The following is a 19,883-nucleotide window of genomic DNA, read 5'->3' on the forward strand; positions in this document are numbered from 1 at the left end:
AGCCGAGATCATGCCACTGCACTCCAGCCTGGGTGACAGAGTGAGACTCCACCTCAAGATAAATAAATAAATAAATAATAAATAAATAAATAAATAAATGTGTGTAGCACCTCCCCACCATCTTTCTTCTTTGTGATCCAGCCATTAAGATGTGCCTGCTTGTCCTTCACCTTCTGCCATGATTGCAAATTTCCTGAGGCCTCTCCAGAAGCAGAAGCTTCTATGCTTTCTGTATAGCCTTCAGAACCACGACTCAAATAAAACTCTGTTCTACATAAATTACCCAGTCTCAAGTATTTTTCTTATAGCAACGAGAGAATGAACTACTACAGCAAGTTGGTACCAGGAATAGGTCATTGTTACAAAGATTTCTGAAAATGTAGAAGTGGCTTTGGAATTGGGTAATCAGCAGAGATTGGAAGAGTGTGGAGGGCCCAGAAGACTATAGGGGGTTGAGGGAAAGTTTGGAACTTCCTAGACACTTGTTATATTGTTGTTACAAAAATGCTGATAGTGATATGGAAAATGAATTCCAGTGTGAGTAGGTCTCAGATTGAGAAGAAGAATTTATTGAGAACTGGAGCAAAGTTTACTTCTGTTATGTGTTAGCCAAGAGGTTGGCTGCACTGTGCCCCTTTCTAGGGACTTGTGGAACTTTGAACTTGAGAGTAATGATTTAGGGTAACTGGCAGAAGAAATTTTTAAGCAGCAAAGAGTTTAAGATCTGGCCTGTCTTCTTATAACAGCCTAGGCTCACATTCATGAACAAAGAAATGACCTGAAAGTGGAACTTATATCCAGTTCCAGTGAAGCAGAGTACAGAAGGGAAGCAAAATGTAAAAGTTTAAGAAATTTGCAGCCTGGCCATGTAGCGGAAGAGAAAAGCACACTTTTAGGGGAGGAATTCAAGCTGACTGCAGAAATTTACATCACTAAAAGGAAGGCAAGTACTAGTAGCCAAAATATTAAGAAAAACATCTTGAAGGCATATGAGAGACCTTCCTGGCAATGCTTCCCATCAGAGGCCTGGAGGTCTGGGAGGACAGAACGGTTTTGTGGACCATGCTTAGAGCCCTGCTGTCCTGTACAGTCTGTGGACACTGCTGCCTGCATACCAGTTGCTCCAGCTCTCGCTGTGGCTCAAGGGGCCCAGGAAGAGTTCAGACCATTGCTTCAGAGTGTGCAAGCCATAAGCCTTGGAGGCTTCCACATGGTGTTAAGTCCAAGGGTGCACAGAATGCTAGAACTGAGGGTTGAGAATTTCTGATTAGATTTCAGAGGATGTATGGAAAAGCCTGCATGTCCAGGCAGAAGTCTGCTGCAGGGGAAAGGGTCTCACAGAGAACCTCCACTATAGCAGTACAGAGCAGAAATGTGAGGTTGGAACCCCCATGCAGAGTCCCCACTGCGTACTGCCTAGCAGAGTTGTGAGAAAAGGATCACTTTCCTCCAGATCCCTGAATGGTAGACCAACCAGCAGTTTCCACCCTACTTCTGGAAAAGCTGCAGGCACTTAACACAAGCCCATGAGAGCAGCTGCAGGGGCTGAACCCTGCAAAGACACAGGAGCACAGCTACACAAGTCCTTGGGAGTACACATCATGCACTGTTGTGCTCTGGATATGAGACATGGAGTCAAAGGAGTCTATTTTGGAAGTATAAGATTTTATGTCTGCCCTGCTAGGTTTCAGACTTGCTTGGGGTCTCTAGCTTCTTTCTTTTGGCCAATTTCTCCCTTTTGGAACAGGAGTCTTTACCCAATGCCTGTACCCCCACTCTATCTTGGAAGTAACTAACTTGTTTTTTATTTTACATGCTTATAGTCAGAAGGGATTTGCCTTGTCTCAGATGAGACTTTGGACTTTGGACATTTCAGTTAATGGTGAAATGAATTAAGACTTTGGGGAACATTTGAGAAGGCATGATTATACAGTGCAATGTGAGAAGGGCATGAGATTTAGGAGGGGGCCAGGGAAGGATTGATATGGTTTGGATCTATGTCCCCACTCAAATCTCATGTAGAATTGAAATCCTCAGTTTTGGAGGTGCGGTGTGGTGGGAGGTGATTGGCTCATGGTGGTGGTTTCTCATGAATGGTTTAGCACCATCCCCCTAGTGCTGTTCTTGTGATAGAGTTCTCACAAGATCTGGTTGTTTAAAAGTGTGTAGTGCTTCCCCCCTCTCTCTCTTCCTCCTGCTCTCACCATGAAAGATGTGCCTACTTCCTCTTTGCCTTACATCATGATTGTAGGTTTCCTGAGGCCTCCCCCAAACCAGACACCTCTATGCTTCCTGTACAGCCCGCAGACCTGTGAGCCAATTAAACCTCTTTTCCTTATAAATTACCTGGGTATATTCTTTATAGCAAAGTGAGAATGAACTAATATAGTCACCTTATTAATCCAAGCCAGAACAAACAGAGAAAGCTAAGGATATGAAAAACTTAGACAACATTAACAATAAGGTAGAATTGACAAACCAGATGATAGAAAATACTTCCTCTCTTCAGGTGCTGTTGACAGCTGTTGTGAAACCTCTGGTTCTTGTCTTCTTAGTTTAAAATAATTTAAACAAGAGACATACAGCAAAATAAGTATAGCATAGAGTAATTTATTGTGAAAGAAAAATAATATTTTGAAAGTTAGGTGCAGAATAGACTGTACACACTAAGAGGGGAGGAATTCAGGATGGGCTGCTTGTTAGGGTGAGACAGCATTGATCATTGCTGGAGAAACCCCCATTATGGGAGTTTTACATGGTTATTCATAAGGAGGTGGTAACAGGTGTTACTAGTACACATGTTCTGATGGTCTTCTGTACATGTACAGTAGCTGTACATGCTTATTCATACATCCCATGTCTCGTTAGTATCTTAAATCTCCCCATGGGTGTGTTTTTTACTTGTAATGAACAAAAGATCAGTTTGAGGACAGGTAAAATCAAAATGTGCATGCTCTCTAGAAGGGAAAGTCCCTACTAAAGATAGCTTTGCTTGAGTGAGCTCAGTTACAATATGAATGCTAAGGCTTATTGTATTGGCTGTATGGTCACCACAGTCACTGCATCCCAAGTATATTTCATGTCCTTGACAACCTGTCCTGCCAAGGAATCAATCACAAAATTTGACAGCATATCAGTGTGAATAGAAAATATCAATATCTTCTTTAAACAAAATGAAAAAAATTCAAACATTCTGAATTATCATGCAATAACACTTGAAATATTTTTGAAAGTCAGAAGATGTACAGGTCCTTTTCCTGGCAGGTTAAATTTTTTTATTGAATGGATTTCATATTTGAGGGAAGCACAAACCATAAAAGCCAAATTTCCACAAAACAATAAATATCTATTAAGAATATGAACTGTAGAGCAAGACAGCCTGATTTTGAATTCCAGGTTCTCTTACCAGCTTGTGTGACCTTGAAAATAACTTAACTTTATGACTCAGTTTCCTCAATGTAAAATGGAGATAGCACTTACCTCATGTGTTTAGTTGACAGTTCTATGAGTGAATATATGTAACTTGCTAATACCAATGCCTGGAATACAATAAGCATTCACTGGAGTGTTTTTAAATTTAAAACTTAATAACATACAAAAAGGAATATATGAGATTCATTTAGAATAGTGCTGAGGAAAATCTGCAGCCTTTATTTTCTTCATCACATTCAAATAATAAAATTAACTGGATTAAGCTTCTGATTTACAAGTTAGGAAAAGATCAATTATATGAAAGTAGCAACAAGGAATTGATACAGATATACACAGAAAATGAGTCGGAATAACTGTAAAATAATAAATCAACATAAAGCTCCAATGATGTGGATTTTTTTAGAAAAATTAACTTACTACATATAAAGTTTAAGAAATAAATTCCTGTGTATGAAATACAGAAAGATGGCGGAAGACCTGACTCTTCAAAAATGACAAGGATTAGATAATTTCACAGAGGAATTGTGTGAAATTTTTATTTCAAGTATGCATAGGCCTTTAAAATGAGAAAAAATTCAAGTTTAGAAATAAGCACATCATTGACAGAAAATCCTAATGAATTGCAGAATGAGAGAAAATGATGGACAAAACTTATTGATGAGCACCAATGTAAAAATTTTAACTTAAATATTAGCTAAGAGAATCTAAGTACATTAAAAGAATGACATACAAAGACTACATGGGGTTTATTGCAGGAAGGCAGTGATGGTTTAAACAAGGAAATCTAGGAATATAACTTATCCCGTAAATGCAACCAGAAGAAAAGTTATATGATCATGTTTATAGATGTTGATAGGCATTTGATATAATTCAACAGTCTTGTTTTACACACACCCACAAGGAAGCAATGAATCCTTCCTTAAAATAAAATTCAAAAATTCTCTATTTACTAGTTAGCTATTTTAGACCCAAGCCAGCATTTTCCTTAATGTGAGGTATTTGAAGCATTTCAGTCAATAATTTATGGAATTAGTGCTGTTAACCACTGCAAAAATTTTTAGAGCTATGATTGATGGAAGGGAAGAGACAAAATTTATTTTGTTGTAGTTGTAGTTGAAAAGGCTGAAGGCAGGGAAAACTCAAGGAGGGGGCTAAATATCTGAATGGCTTCCCTATGGCCACCATGCTGACTTTACCTATGGCTTCAGTTTCAGGGAGGCCATGAATTTTGCCACCATGTGATAAGCAAAGTGGCCTCTCAGTGCAGTGGTGAGGAAGTCATTGTGACCTTTTCCCTGTACACTGTCATGGGCATCCTGTAACCCAAGTGCTATGAACTGTGGAAATCTAGACAAGAGGGATTAGTTGCAGACCCCATGGAATCCAGGGCACAGGCCAGCCTGGAGATGCCCACCTCGTGGAAGATCCAAGTGCCTGAGAGGGGTCTCTGGACTGAGGCACCACCCGTGTCACCAGGGCCATGACCCACTCGGCCTAAGACCTCCAGTTGTGGTGCCTGTTGCCTCACATTTCTGTGCCGGTGTTCCTGTGGCCAATTTAGCCTGCAGTGATGCTTCCTAGTCCAGGACCTTAGCTTGGACCTACTGCCCACCCTGGGTTTGTCAACCTTGGTCTGAACCTTTCAACTGGTAGATGTGGTTGTGGTCCTTATCCTTTGTAACTGGTGGTTCAGAAGTCAATCCTCCAGGCTCCTTCTGGCCAGAAGGTACCTTTTGGTGGTCACAGACTGCACACCTCCAGGCACTGAACCTAAGCCCCTGCCCACAGATGCAGCTTTGATGGATAGGCCTGTACCACCGAGCCCAGGATCCAGCATCCTGCCAAGGATTCTGGGTGCTGCTGGGGCCCCGCCCCTGTGCCCATGGTCAGCTTTTATACCCCACTGCTCTGCTCTGTGGGGGCTTCTTGAGATTGGTCATATTTACAACTCAGAATTTTTGGCAAATTTTCAGGCCACTAAAACTGCAGTGCCTCCCAGTGCTTAGTTCCTGTGGTGAGGCCCCTGGGCACTGCTGAGTCCAAGGTGATTACCAAATTCACCATATTTTCTTCATCCTCTCAGATGTTATAATATCTTGACACTTCTACTTCTGTGTCACCAGTTGAGATTTCATCCACTGGACATGAGTATCTCTCAGAACGAGGTCTTCCTGGGTTTGCCAAGAGCTCATCTATCCCAGTGTCCCAAACTCTGGACCAACTATAGAGGCTGCTGAACTTCTGAAGAATTTGGAGTGTGGTTACCCTTCAATGGTCTTCTTCCCTTATCTTTCCCTCCCTCCCTCCCTCAACTCTCCTCTTCTTGCAAAACTAGCCTTTTATAGCCAATTAGGTCAATAGAGTCAGAAAAAAAAGCATCATATTTCTAAGTCATTGAGATATTTAAAATGTGATATCGCCAGTATTTGTTCACAAATATATTAAAGGTCACCAACAAGTAAAATCGGACTTTCTTTCTAATATTGTAATTTCAAAAACATTGCAGGAAGAGGTTATTCTCCATGCATTTTTCTTTGCAGTTATTTGAGGACATTCCAGGCAACACTTATTAATATTTTATGGACTGGTTACATTTTGTGGTGGTGAGTGAGCTCAGCATATGGTTATGAGGTTCTGGCTGTCTGGCTGTGTGGGAGCACTGGATTGCAGTTATGCTTTGAGGATAGCTTGGTAGGACCAGCCTGGCACTCAGCCAAATAGCAGGACCCAAGTTGCTGGGAAAGATGAACAGCCCTAGGATAAAAGGGCCATCATCCGACTCTCTTCTCTCCCAGGCTCCACTGCCTGGGAGAGAACATAAAGCTGTGTGCATACTTCACACTGGTAATTCATTGACTCAGCCCAATAAATAAACCCCCAAGTAAGTGAACAAGACAGTTTCAGTCAGGAACGTGTGTTTGTGTAGGAACTAAAAAGCAGGATTGGACAACAGGGCAGAATGGGCAGAGGCTGGCTGAGCTGCTGGTCCAGGAAGGCTTCAGAGAACAGGAGACCTTTTGGGGCCCCAACAGAGAAAAATAAGAAGGTCCAGAGTGGGATTTTCCACCTGCAGGGAACTGTAAGTGCAATAGGCCTAATATAGAACTTGATGAGTTGTTTTACCAGTGATACGATAGAGGCTTATTTATATCTGGGGCACACAGAAGAAGAGGCAGAGATCAGACCACTTAGGCCCTGTGACTCATGTTAATTGCATTATTGGGTATTCTATCAACTTGAATTGAGAAGGCACTGGAGGTGTAAAACAGCAGTGAAGATGTGATTTATACGTTTAAACAATCAGCTTAGTTGCTCTGTGGAGAATGTACCAGAAGGAGAAAGAGTTAGACCATCTACAATACAAGTGAGAGTGACAGTTGCTTAGACTCAATTGTTCATCTTGAAAATGCACGGAAGTGGACAAATTCAAAACTTATTTTGGAAATTGAAAGTGATAGTTTTGGATGTAGAAGGAAACATTCAGAGAAGCAAGCCACCCCTCCCCTTAGTACTACTCTTGCTTAACTGCCCTTACAGAATGTTATTAAGGCTCCAAAGTTGAGGCTTCAGGCAATTTGAGAGCCAAAGTAATAAACAATTGGTGCTTGCCTGAACTTTTCAATAAAGAACAGAAAAACCCAAATTTTCTTACCTATCTCACTCATTCACACAACCTTGTCATTCCTAATGCAATAAGAGATGGAAGTTTATTCTTTATAAAATTCAAGCTGAGAGGCTGAACACAGAGTCTGCAGGCACACAGGAAGATGGAGTGAGTTGCCTGGCTGAAAAGGGGCTAAAGCTAATACTGAGATGGTGGAACCACAAGATGAAAGCATACTGGATTCATTGGAAGGGAGAAGCCCTAGAGAACTGCTGGACCTACAGTACATCTTGCATGACCAAATCGATTTTTATGTGATAGGAAAAAGTCTCATTGGCCCTGGAATGCAGGAGGCAGACAGCCTTCAGCTGCAGAGAGCTGCCTTACCCAAGGCCATGTCTCCTCTGAGTGTAGCCCATATCCGATGACTGCTCAGTGCTGGAGCATAAAGCTTGGCCATCTCTGCTGAACTCAGGACAATCCTGAGGGCCATTTGAGCTCCAGAGTCCCTGCAGGATCAGCTGACTGTCTTTGGGCATAAACCACAGATCAACTTTTCTCTGTGCTCAAACCTTCTTCCTATCCTTCCCTTACTCAGATACAGATCCCAAAGGCACTCTAAAGATCTTGGTGCTGAAGTCTTGGAGTCTGCTCTGTAGTGGACCTGAACTGCAATTGTACTTTAGGTTTCTTTGTGTTTCAAAGGCATAATTTCCTTAAGAGAATAAAGATTGGTCCCCCTGCTGAGAAATTATAATCCTTCTTTGCATGGTTATTTAGGGATGTGAGGAGCTAGAAATGGCCATGAGACAGAATCTCAACTTCCAATGTATGGAACTATTGTTGTGACAGCCATTGAAAACATGCCACTTTGAATACCAGAAGTCACAAGGATAAGAAGCAAACATCTTACTTTTGGCATGATGGATCAGTCCCAGTTTTACACCTGGATTTACTAGAACCATGCACTCTGGCTCTAAAAGAAACAATCCCATTTCCAGAGCAACTGACTCTCACATGCATTGCTACTGGGAATGTACCATCATACAGCCCCTTTGAAAAACCGTTTGTCAATGTTCTATAAACTTGAGCACCCATCCATCTATAGCAGTTCTCCTCCTAAATACCTACACATTTTATAAGAATCACGAACTGTGGATAATTCACACATCTCTGAATATATAAGTAGAAAAATTCATAGCTTATTAAAACTTGTAGCTTATTTAATATTATTCAGCAACAAAATGGAATGTATTGCTGGTACATGCAACAGGAATAGCTGGATCTTACAAACATCAGATTTGGAAACTATAAAATAGGAAAACCTATTGTATATTTTTATTCATATTCATTGCAAACATAGACCAAAGTAAGCTGTGGTCATCGAGTTTAGAACATGATTGCCTCTGGTGGGAAGCAGGGTCCTGGCGTGAGAGAATGTGATGGGGCCGTGGGAATGTTCTACATCTCCTTTTGGGTGATGATTACATGGGTGTATGTGATTGTTAAAACTCACTGATATGGAGCCCTATGGTGTATGCATTTTTATTGCACGTATTTTAAACTGGAGAAAACTGAACAGGAGACAAGATAGGAGCAGCTGGAAAAGTGGGAACCATCTTAAGAAACAGTGCAAAGCTGAATGCTAGGTTGGTAGGGAGAACACCTGGAGGGTAACGGAATCCCCAGTGCAGAACCAAAAGGAATCAAGATTTTGTGACACCAGGTACCTCCAGAGTTGGGAGTAAAAGTAAGGCTAAACACATAGATTTTGATAAAAATCTGTTGGAGAAGTTATTTTAGTTCCTTGGGTCAGCTCCATTAAGTTAGCATCTGGATGACTACTTCTGCCAATTACAACCACTCATCTTTCAGTGGAAAATGAGACTTTCTTGCTCCTATATTCCAGGTGAGAATTGGAGGTTGCTAAAATTAGGTGATGAGGTTGGATTGTGGATATGAAAGTGCAGAAAAGAAAGGAATTCTGACAATTTGTGGACACGGTAGCTTGGCTCACATTCCACCTTGGAATGTGAGAACTGAATTTCTGCGTATTATCTTCAGCAGCATCACAATCTTATCCTAGGCAGATAGATGCCCTGGAATAGCTATCATTAAAAAAAATATTGGAGAGTAACAGAAAAGAAACATAAGCACACAAATAATTTGTAGAAAATATTGCTCCTATTGTCCTACTGTTTCTATTCAGCTACTTTCATAAATATTTTGCATTCTCTTGCCAAATAAGGACAAGCAATAGTACAGCTAAACTTGTTTCTAAATTAGTCTTCTGGAAAGTTCAGGGAGTTAGGGGTGGCTGTGGAGGGCTTCTTCAAGCAATTGCAATTAGAATTCTATATTACTTCATTTGACACTCTCAATTTGGGTCACTCTTCTTTGTAAAAATTGCCCATATCCAGCTGTTTGCCCATGTCCAATAATAAGCTTTTGCTATTCTGTACTGTATTTTGGAAAATCAAGGAACATTGATAATGAAAATTATCTAAGAGCAAGTGTAGAGCCATCTTTGTCCTCTCCCATGACCTCTGTTCCTTCATTTCTGAAGGCTTCTCTTCATTTCTGAGAAATAACAATTATGAGTTCGATGCATATTCTCCATGTTTATAGTCAGAAGTCTACACAGCCAAGATGATATGTCAGGTTTGGTTTTATCAACTTCTCTTCCTCCTCCTACCTATTTAAAAACTCAATATTAAAAGGCCTAGACAGATTGTTACATATATAGATTCTAATGACTCCAATAGAGTCAATAGATCTGTATAATTTTTTATTTTATTCATTCCCCTACTGATGGACATGTAGATGATTTCCACATCTTTGTTATGTATAAATAACACTTTCTTGAACAGCTGTGTGCATAGAACTAGAGTTCCTTGGTTATACTGATATTTGTTTTCAATTATTCTAAGAATAGCTAAGTCAGCCTACAATTTCTATCTCCATTAGCAGTGGGACAGTTCTGGTTTCCCCATATCTTGGCCCATTTTTACATTGTCAGATCATTTCACTTTTTCTAATTTAAATTGAGAAAAATGTCTCATTGCATTTTCTCAATTACTAGTGATCTTGTACATCCCCTCATATTTATTGGCCATCTGGAATTCCTTTTTTTTATGAGTTGCCTTTTCTAAGGCTTCGATCCCTTCTTTTGGGTTAACTCATTGCTTGTATTGATCTATAAAAGTTTTCAGGATACTTATTCATCGTCTATTTTACATATGACAAAACTGTTCTTCTATCCGGTATCTTGTCTCAATGTTTTATGTCCTCATTACACTGGAATGAGTTAAATATGTCAGAAATTTTCATCGTTGTCTCTGCTTTTGGCTCTTCTTTCTTTAAGATACTTTTCCCACCTTGAATTCATAAACACGTTCTTCAGTATATTCTCAAATAGCCCTAAAGTTCTCTTTTATACAGTCTTTAATTCATCACTAATTTACTCTTCTAAGTAGTGTAAGGTAGAGCTCTATTTTAATTTTTCCCCCCAATATAAATATCCCTTATTGAATTATCAATTACTTTTCATGGGATTGGTAAGCCACCTTTATTATATACAGACTCCCACATATGCAGTTGAGCCTTGAACAAATGAAGTGCATGGGTCCACTTATACAGGGATTTTTTTTTTCACAACTGTATTGGTAAATTTTTGGAGATCTAGAACAATTTGAAAAAACTCCTGGATGCATCTTGTACTCTAGAAATATTGCAAAATATAAGAAAAAATGAGGTATGTCATGAATGCATAAAATATTTATAGATATTAGTGTATTTTAACATTTACTACCATAAAATATGTACAATTCTGTTACAAAAAGTTAAAATTTATCCGAATTTACACACACACACAGACCATATATAATGCCATTTGAAGTTGAGATAAATGTAAACAAATGTAAAGATACAGTATTAAATCATAACTGCATAAAATTAACTATAATAATATTGTATTATTGTAATAATTTTGTAGCCTGTTCCTTTTGCCATTGCGGTGAGCTCGTGTTGTGAGTATCCTCTTAAAATGCTGCAGGACGCTAATCATCTCTGCCTGAGCAATTTTTTTCTCTCTAGTAAATTGTCTATCACAGTAAAAAGTGATCTCTTGAGTATCATGTTTAGGACAATACCCTAAAGCTTGAATAATACTATGGGGCCCATACGAAGTGCCACTAGCGATGCTGGAAATGTTCCTAAGAAGCAGAGAAAAGTCATGACAGTATAAGAAAATGTGGAATTGCTTGATGTGTAGTGTACATTGAGGTCTGCAGTGAGGTTATCAGCCATTTCAGACAGGCTATTCATCTTGTTAAGGTATCCATAAATACAGTACAGTACGGTAAATACATTTTCTCCTCGTGATTTTCTTAAAAACATTTTCTTTAGTTTTCTTTACTGTAAGAATACAGTATTTAGTACATGTCACATACAAAATCTGTGTTAATCAGCCATTCATGATATCTGTAAGACTTCCAGTCAACAGTAGGCTCTTAGTAGTTCAGTTTTTGGAGGAGTCAAAAGTATTTGAGGAGTTTCAACTGCACAGGGGTTCAGCACCCTGAACCCCCTCATTGTTCCAGGGTCAACTGTACATGTGTCTGTGTCTGGACTCAGTATTCTGTGCTTAGAGGTACTGTTGATATCAGCTCAAATATTACAGTTTGATAAGGGAGAAGTCTTTTTTTGTTTTAAGGCATCATTTTGGGGGTTGTCATTTAAATACTTGACTCTAACAGTGCTAGACTCTAACAGTGCTAGCTCTACCACCGTGAACAAGTGACTTACTGTCTCCATGACTCAGTTCTGTCATCTGAAAATTAGAGGTAAGATTTTTCTTACAGGTCATAAGAATTAAATGATTTATTGTACGAAGAGTAAATTGAACAGTGTTTGCCATGTTATAGTCACCATGTAGGTTAGTTATTTTAAATAATATTTTACTATTAGAAATAAAGAGGGATTTCTGTTCATCAAAAGATATGAAAAAAAGAGACAAATGACACACCAAGGAGTGTGAACCAATACTGTATTACTCATATCCAGCAGAGAGCTGATATCCATTACATATAAAGAGCTAGTGCAGAGAACGTCAACCCAATAGAAAAATGGACAAAATACATAATAGGCAGCTCATGAGTGAGACTATCCAAATGGCCAACGAACATGAAAAAATTACTCATTTGTAATTAGGGAAATAATTTCTTTTTTTTTTTTAAGTTTTAAGTGACAAAGTCTCACTGTGTCACCCCAGGCTGTTGTGCCGGGAAGCGATCATAGGTAAAACAAATCTTAATGCCCTCACCTCACCTGCTAAAACTAAAAAGTCTGATATTCACCAAAGGTTTGCAAAAGTGAAGAGCACTGAGCACCCTCATATACAGCTATCCTGTGTGTAAATTGATAAAAACTGCTGAAAAACAATCAGGCATGATAAAGTTTGAATTCACATACAGTTGTCCTTTGATATTCTGCAGGCAGAGGGGGTCTGGTCCTTAGTAACCCCTGAGGATTCTGAGGTATGCTTGGTATGCACATGTAACCTATACATATCTTCCAATATACTTTAAGTCATCTCTAGATTACTTACATTATGATGAAAATGCTATGTAAATAATTGTTTACTGTATAATGTTTTATTTATTTTTATTGTTTTTTTTTTCTGAATAATTTCTACCCACAGTTGGCTGAATTCACTGATGCTGAAGCCAGAGGTTACAGTGGGCTTCCTGTATTCTATGACAAGGGATCCATTCATACGTAAAAGGACACATGAGCTCCAGTATACATGTCCAAGCGTGTTCTGAGCAACACTGTAAGAGGCCCAAAGTGGAAACAACCCAAGTGCCCATGAACAGCAAAACATTTATACCATTGAATGCCTTACGGCAAGGCAAAAGGATCAAGTACAGCTAGATGGAACAATATAGATGAGGGAAATAAAACACAAAATACATTAAAATATAAAAAGCACAATTCTATGTATATAAGGTTACATAACATTTTCAAAATCAGCAACATTTTAATTAATTTAATTTATTTAGAATTCTCCTGCAGAGGAGTTTTCTCTCTTCTCTCCAATGTGTTAATTTATTTAACCATTTATTTACGGCAGCACAGATTCATATTTTGTATTTTGGAATATGATATAGTAGTATTTTAGTTTGTTCCTTAAATTGTTCAATATGTGGCCATTGGGAGCTGTTTTATTGGTTTTTGTACCACATTAAAATTACTCCATCAATGCTTTTGTTTGTTTTCTATTTATCACATCATTTTCCAGCACTCCAAGATGCTCTAGGCCCTTTCTGTATATTTCCTTTCCAGATCTAGAAACTGTATTTCTTCATCAGTATTGCTAAATTTTTTTTTTCTTTAAAAGTGTTAGATTTCAAATTTTATTAATCCTCTTTTTAAAAAACATATCATCCCTTTTGTTTATTTGTAATTCTATTTTTATTTTAATGTTTTATTCTTTTGTTTTGGTTTTGCTTTACTAATTGCTTGACTTCAACATTAAAAAGTTTTAGAAATGTGGTTATTAATTTTCAAATAAATATGATTGGATTCAGGTTTTTTATTTTTAACTTTCAATATTATTTCACTGAGGTCCAGATGTACTCAATTTATTGACCTATGAAATTTTAATTGACATTTATTTTGTAGTCTTGTATTGGGAAATTCTTGTGTTTTCTACATGTTTTTGGTTGTTGCAGGTTATATGATCAAAATTGTTGTTTGTTGTGCAAATTATTATAGCATTACTAGTTTTGTTCTCTGCACTATTGATTTCTGAGAAAACGGTGTTACGGGGGAAAAAACCTCCCATCATGAGTGCAGATTTTTCAGTTTTACCTTATAACTCTCAGTCTTGGCTTTCTATGTGTCACTGTTGTGTGTTTAGGTGCGTTAAGTTCATCACTGTCATGTTTTCCTAGTGAATTTTCTTTTCAATAACTATAAAATGTGCTTCTTTGATCCTATCAATACACTGGATATTAATATTGCTACCCTAGGTTTCTTTTGTTTAATATTTGTCTGGATTGCCTGTTCCCATAAATTGACCTTTAATCAGTTAGCTTTGTTCTTAAGATTGGTTTAAAATTAGAATAATAGGGAGGGGCATGGGAGGGTGGGACGTCTAATTTAAACCCAGCCCAGTGATTACACTAGCTGGGCGCTGGTTAGGATGTTGCCCAGGTATAAAGCCAGGATCTTTGGGACCTGGCTTCATTTGGAGTTCAGCTACTAAGAGGAAACCTTCCTCCTGGAGTATTCGGCCTGAAACTGGGAATTTGGAAGTTGCTGCTCCAGGGCGCTCCCTGCGGAGGTCGGCCGCCAGCCTCTCCGCCCGGCCTTTCCCGGCGTCCCCACGCGGGGCGCAGCCGCGAGAAAGGAACGCAGGTCACACCGTCAGCGCCCAGAGCAGCGCCAGTTTCCGGGCCCGGCCTGCTCTGGGAGCCATGAGCTGCGGCCGCCCCCCTCCCGACGTGGACGGCATGATCACCCTCAAGGTGGACAACCTGACCTACCGGACCTCTCCCGACAGTCTGAGGCGAGTGTTCGAGAAGTACGGGCGCGTGGGCGACGTGTACATCCCGCGGGAGCCCCACACCAAGGCCCCCCGCGGCTTCGCCTTCGTCCGCTTTCACGACCGGCGCGACGCTCAAGACGCCGAGGCCGCCATGGACGGGGCGGAGCTGGACGGACGCGAGCTGCGGGTGCAGGTGGCGCGCTATGGCCGCCGGGACCTGCCCCGCAGCCGCCAGAGAGAGCCACGCGGCAGGTCCGGAGGCGGCGGCTATGGACGGCGGAGCCGCAGCTACGGACGGCGGAGCCGCAGCCCCAGGCGGCGACACCGCAGCCGATCCCGGGGTCCCAGCTGCTCCAGGTCCCGCAGCCGATCTCGCTATAGGGGTTCTCGCTATAGCCGGTCTCCCTGTAGCCGATCTCCTTACAGCCGGGCGCACTGCAGCCGCTCTCCCTACAGCCGATCTCGCCACAGGGAATCTCGCTACAGCGGATCTCGCCACAGCTCATCTGGTTACAGTAACTCTCGCTACCGCCGCTCTCGCCACAGCCGATATCACAGCAGCCGGTCTCACTCGAAGTCTGGGTCCTCCACTAGCTCTCGCTCTGCATCAACCTCCAAATCGAGCTCTGCGCGACGATCCAAGTCCTCCTCGGTCTCCAGGTCTCGCTCACGGTCCAGGTCTTCATCTATGACCAGGAGTCCTCCCCGGGTATCCAAGAGGAAATCCAAGTCCAGGTCTCGATCCAAGAGGCCCCCCAAGTCTCCCGAAGAGGAAGGACAGACGTCCTCTTAAGAAAATGATGCATCAGGAAGCAACATGATGGAGGACTTGGGGAAAAGGATCACATACTCAGTCCATGGAAGCAACGTCCCTGGAAGAAGGGGCTGCCTATTGAAAAGGTTGTGTCACACTTTTCTACCTTTTTACCAGTTTGAAGCTTTGCATCAGGTGGCAAAATTCATTCTGTGCGCCGTTTTGTTGTTATTCACATTTTCTTGTAACTTAGGAGGTGAACGACCTAAGATTACATTATTGGGTTTGTATATTTGAGGCAAAAATTTATTTTTATTTCTATAGTGACGACTGTTTTGGTTTGAAATGAACAGATTGGTAACCTAATTTGTGGCCTCCTGACTTTTAAGGAAACGTGTGCAGCCATTACACACAGCCTAACGCTGTCAGGACATTGCTTCAACATTGCCTTCATTCCTTAAAGTTAAAAACCTACAAAAGGTGGTGTAAATTAATATGGATAATTTTATTTACCTCCAGGTCTAAAAGGTAGTATGATCCAAATTCGTATAAAGATTTTTCATGTGAAAGGACTGGGTTTTTAGCAAACACAAGTCTAATCTCTTTTGTGTTTTTGTGCACCAGGCCCGGCTGCGTAGCAGTTGAGTGATGCTGGTTAGCTATTAAGGTGGCCTGTTGCAGTGCAGAGTGCTGAGCTGCTTCCTGTTTTCTTCTGATTGCTCCTGGGGAAAACACGCCTTGTCCTGAAGAACAAATGGCTGTCCAGTTTATTAAAATGCCTGTCAACTGCACTTCCAGTCACCCAGGCCTTGCAGATAAATAATGGAGCATGCAGTGAGCACATCTAGCTGATGATAATCACACCTTTCCCCCCGTCTTTTCTGAAAAATTGTAACTCTGATCATATCAACATGTATGAACTTAAAATATGGAGAATGTTATGTAAGAAATGGTTTATAAGTTTGTTAAGTACTTAAAACGTGTATCTTTTTGATTATGAATTTTTTACGCTAACCATTGTTTCTGTAGTTAAAATTGTTTTCTTGGTGTTATCTTTTCTCAAAATTAGAAACTTTTGATGGAAAGTAGGTTGTTTTATTTTCTGTGTGACTTTTGGATATTTGTACTTTTGAGAAAATTGTTAGCACCAAGTGTTTCTCAAAATATAATTTTTTAAAAATCCTTAATAGGCTTTTAGCCATGTGCTTTATTGTTTTATCACAATGCAGTTTATTTGTAGTTTCTCTCTTTTCTCCTCATACCTATGGTTTTTTTACTTCTAAAATTATTTTCAAATAATCCATTTTTGGCTTTCATTATTATCCCTACTGGATGTTATGTGTTCTTTTGAAATTGTTTCTGCTTATACCTTTACTAGCAAAGGGAAAAATAACAATTTGATGTCTATGATCTAGTGACAATAGGATTATATTGGAGCCAGTTGAATAAATTTATTCTTTCAACCATATAGATCTTCATTAATATTTTTGACTGAATTGTCAATTAAAAATATTCCATTTCCTTTGTGCAGAAACTGCTAAACCCAGGATTCGATTCTTGAATGAACTGGCAAGGTGGCGGTGATCTGTAGATAAAAATCCCACATTTTGTTGTTACAACAGTTAGTAGTTAATATTGTTTTCATATATAGACTCCAGAATCTAAATTTTACCATAATGACATTTCTTCTGGTCAAGACAAATGTGATATTTTACCAATATAAATCTGCGTAGAATCCAGACACAAACAGAGCAGTCCTGAGAAATAAAAAATCAGGATACCCATGGCATCGTAGTAGCCACTCGCGTCCAGCAGGTGGCGAAGGGAGGTGAGGTATATTTATTAAATGGGAAGGAGTGGGACGGGTACCTGGCAGCCCTAAGGGTAGGAGAGCATTGTCAATTTCTGGGGGTAGTGTGAGACCCGGGGGTAGTGTGAGACCCAGGCGTACCTGGAGTTTGAAGCTTTGAAGCAAAAATATCTGTAGAACATCTTAAACATGTGACCAAATACGATGTTAAAATCAGCAGCTTTTTATACGTTAAAAACTTTGAAACCTGGGGCCGGGTGTGGTGGCTCACGCCTGTAATCCCAGCTCTTTGGGAGGCCAAGGCAGGTGGATCACCTGAGGTCAGGAGTTCAAGACCAGCCTGGCCAACATGGTCAAACCCTGTCTCTACTAAAAATACAAAAATTATCCTGGCATGGTGGCACATGCCTGTAATCCCAGCTACCTGGAGGCTAAGACAGGAGAATTGCTTGAAACCGGGAGGCGGAGTTTGTGGTGAGCTGAGATCATGCCATTGCACTCCAGCCTGGGCAACAAGAGCGAAACTCCATCTCAAAAAAACAAACAGAAAAACAACTTTGAAACCTAGGAAAAGTTTTGGACCTGTTGGAGCAGAAATGTGTGGTTGTCATTGAAGGTGTGAACATACCCTACCTCTACCTCTACATGTGGAAGACCTGACACACACGGAGGACGTGAACCCATGCAGAAGAGCGATGTGACATGTTTTACATTTTATTAGCACCGTGATCTAACCAACTGAGCTAACTGGCCACACCATTTTATCGTTTATAATGATTACTATGAGGGCTGAGTGCAGAATGGAGTGTATGTGGTCAAGAGTGGAAGCTGTGAGGCTATTGCAGTAATTCAGAAAGAAAGGTGATAATTGCTTAGACTTTGGTGGTGGTGTTGGAAATGGATATAAATAGACATATTCAGGAAATATATTGATCTTAGATCTAATAAGACACAATAGATTAGAAGTAGGGAAATTAATGAAAAAGCAGAATTAAGGATGACTTCTCACCGGCTTGAAATGCTAAATGGATGAGGGTGCTGTTTAGTGAGTTGAGGAAGACTGGGGGTGGTGATGGGTGTAGAAATTGAGAAAGGAAAATCAAGAATTTCTAGAACTTTCAGAGTAATGTTAAATACTTTCCTTGATAGTTGGTCAGTCATCATTTGTAAGTGCATTTCTAAAAATATTGCTTAATTTTGTTTTTGAGCTTTGTATAAATGGAATTTTGTGTGTACTGATTATTTTGCTCAATATTATGTCTTTAAGATTCTCTGTATTGTTGCATGTGGCTGAGTTTATTTTTGATGCTGTGTAGTGTTTTACTAATAAATAAATCATAATTCAGTTGTTATTGTTCCATTGATGGACATCTGGGTTGTTTCCCATTTTAGTTATTTTGAATAAGGAAGCAATGAATATTTTTATACATATAGCCTGATGTACATGTGTATATACATTTCAGTTATCAATCCCAAAAGTGCATTTGCTGGCTATAGGTCAAGTACATGTTCAATGTTGTTATATAATTTTTAACTATTTTCCAAAGTAATTCTACCAATATATACTATTATCATCAGTTGATGAGAATTCCAGTTGCTCCACATTCTCATTAACACTTGTTAATGTCAGGCCTTTTAATATTTGCAAATCTGATGGGTATATAGTGGTATTTCATTTGGTTTTAATTTTCTTTACCCTGATTACCAAAGAAGTTGTACCTTTTTTTGTTTGTTTGTTTTTTAGTCACTTGGATATCCTCCTTTATGAAGTGCCTTTTAAAGAATTTGTCCACCTTCCTATTGGGTTATCTGTCTTTTCTTAACTATTTAAAAGGATTTTCTGTGTATCTGGATCTATTCTCCATAGTTTGCTGGTTCTCAACCAATTAAATCAGTATCTCTGGAAGTGGGACGTAGGCATCAACACTATATTTTTAAGTTCCCAAACTGGGCATGGTAGCGCATGCCTGTAGTCCTAGCTACTCAGGAGGCTGAGGTGAGAGGATCCCTGGAGTCCAGGAGTTTCAGGCTGCAGTGGGCTATGAGTTTTGGAGGGGAAAATATTCTAAACCATAACAAGGACCTATCATTACCATCTGAGACGGGAATGGAAAATTAATCTAATGACATTCAGATAAGAGCTTTATAAGGTACTAAAATTGTGTGTGTGTCTGTGTAAGTATGTGAGTATGTATGTGTGTTGACTTCTGTTTCCCTGCAGCAGTAAGGAGTGAAGCCTTTGTTCTCTCTTTGGGGTAGCAAGGAAGTAGGCAGGTAGGGAGATTTTAACTCCCTCTTCCACCAGGATGGAAATTAAAGAATAGGGTGGGTGAACATAGACGTGAAGAAGATGGGCCGAGTCCCAGCCGTGTACTACAGAGAAGAAAGGAGACTTGAGGAAGCCTGCTTGGGTCTAGAGGGGTCTGGGGGACTTAGTTACAACAAAGGCTCTGTGCTATTCCTCACTGGGTGCTAGAAAGGACGTTCAGAGAGGGATTTCTCTTTTCACAGTATAACCAGAACTATGGAGTGAGGTTCTGGATGTCAGGGAAAATGTCCCCTGTTAGGGTACTGTGTGGGAGAAGCTCCGCCCACCTCCTAATTGACCTCTTGATGTAAGATGGGCCTCAGGTTAGTGGGTTAGAGAATGTTTCTGGGGACTGGAGCCTTGCCATTGGCCAAAGAAAGCAATCAGTCCCTTAGGTGGTTTTCAAAGGGTGGAGAAAACTCT

The 19,883-nt window shown here is 40.1% G+C and overlaps 1 protein-coding gene across 2 annotated transcripts; it reads left to right on the forward strand.

Moving 5' to 3' along the window:
• The first annotated feature begins 14,447 nt into the window (after positions 1 to 14,447).
• Positions 14,448 to 18,497, forward strand: SRSF8 (serine and arginine rich splicing factor 8). 2 transcript variants are annotated; one of them, XM_015115452.3, is made up of 2 exons: positions 14,462 to 15,488; positions 15,967 to 18,497. In XM_015115452.3, the coding sequence occupies exon 1, from the start codon at positions 14,518 to 14,520 to the stop codon at positions 15,379 to 15,381; it is 864 nt and encodes a 287-aa protein (XP_014970938.1). In that variant the 5' UTR covers positions 14,462 to 14,517; the 3' UTR covers positions 15,382 to 15,488; positions 15,967 to 18,497.
• Positions 18,498 to 19,883: the final 1,386 nt, after the last annotated feature.

This window comes from Macaca mulatta, chromosome 14, assembly GCF_049350105.2.
Source record: "Macaca mulatta isolate MMU2019108-1 chromosome 14, T2T-MMU8v2.0, whole genome shotgun sequence".
In the NCBI taxonomy this organism is placed as follows: Eukaryota; Metazoa; Chordata; class Mammalia; order Primates; family Cercopithecidae; genus Macaca; species Macaca mulatta.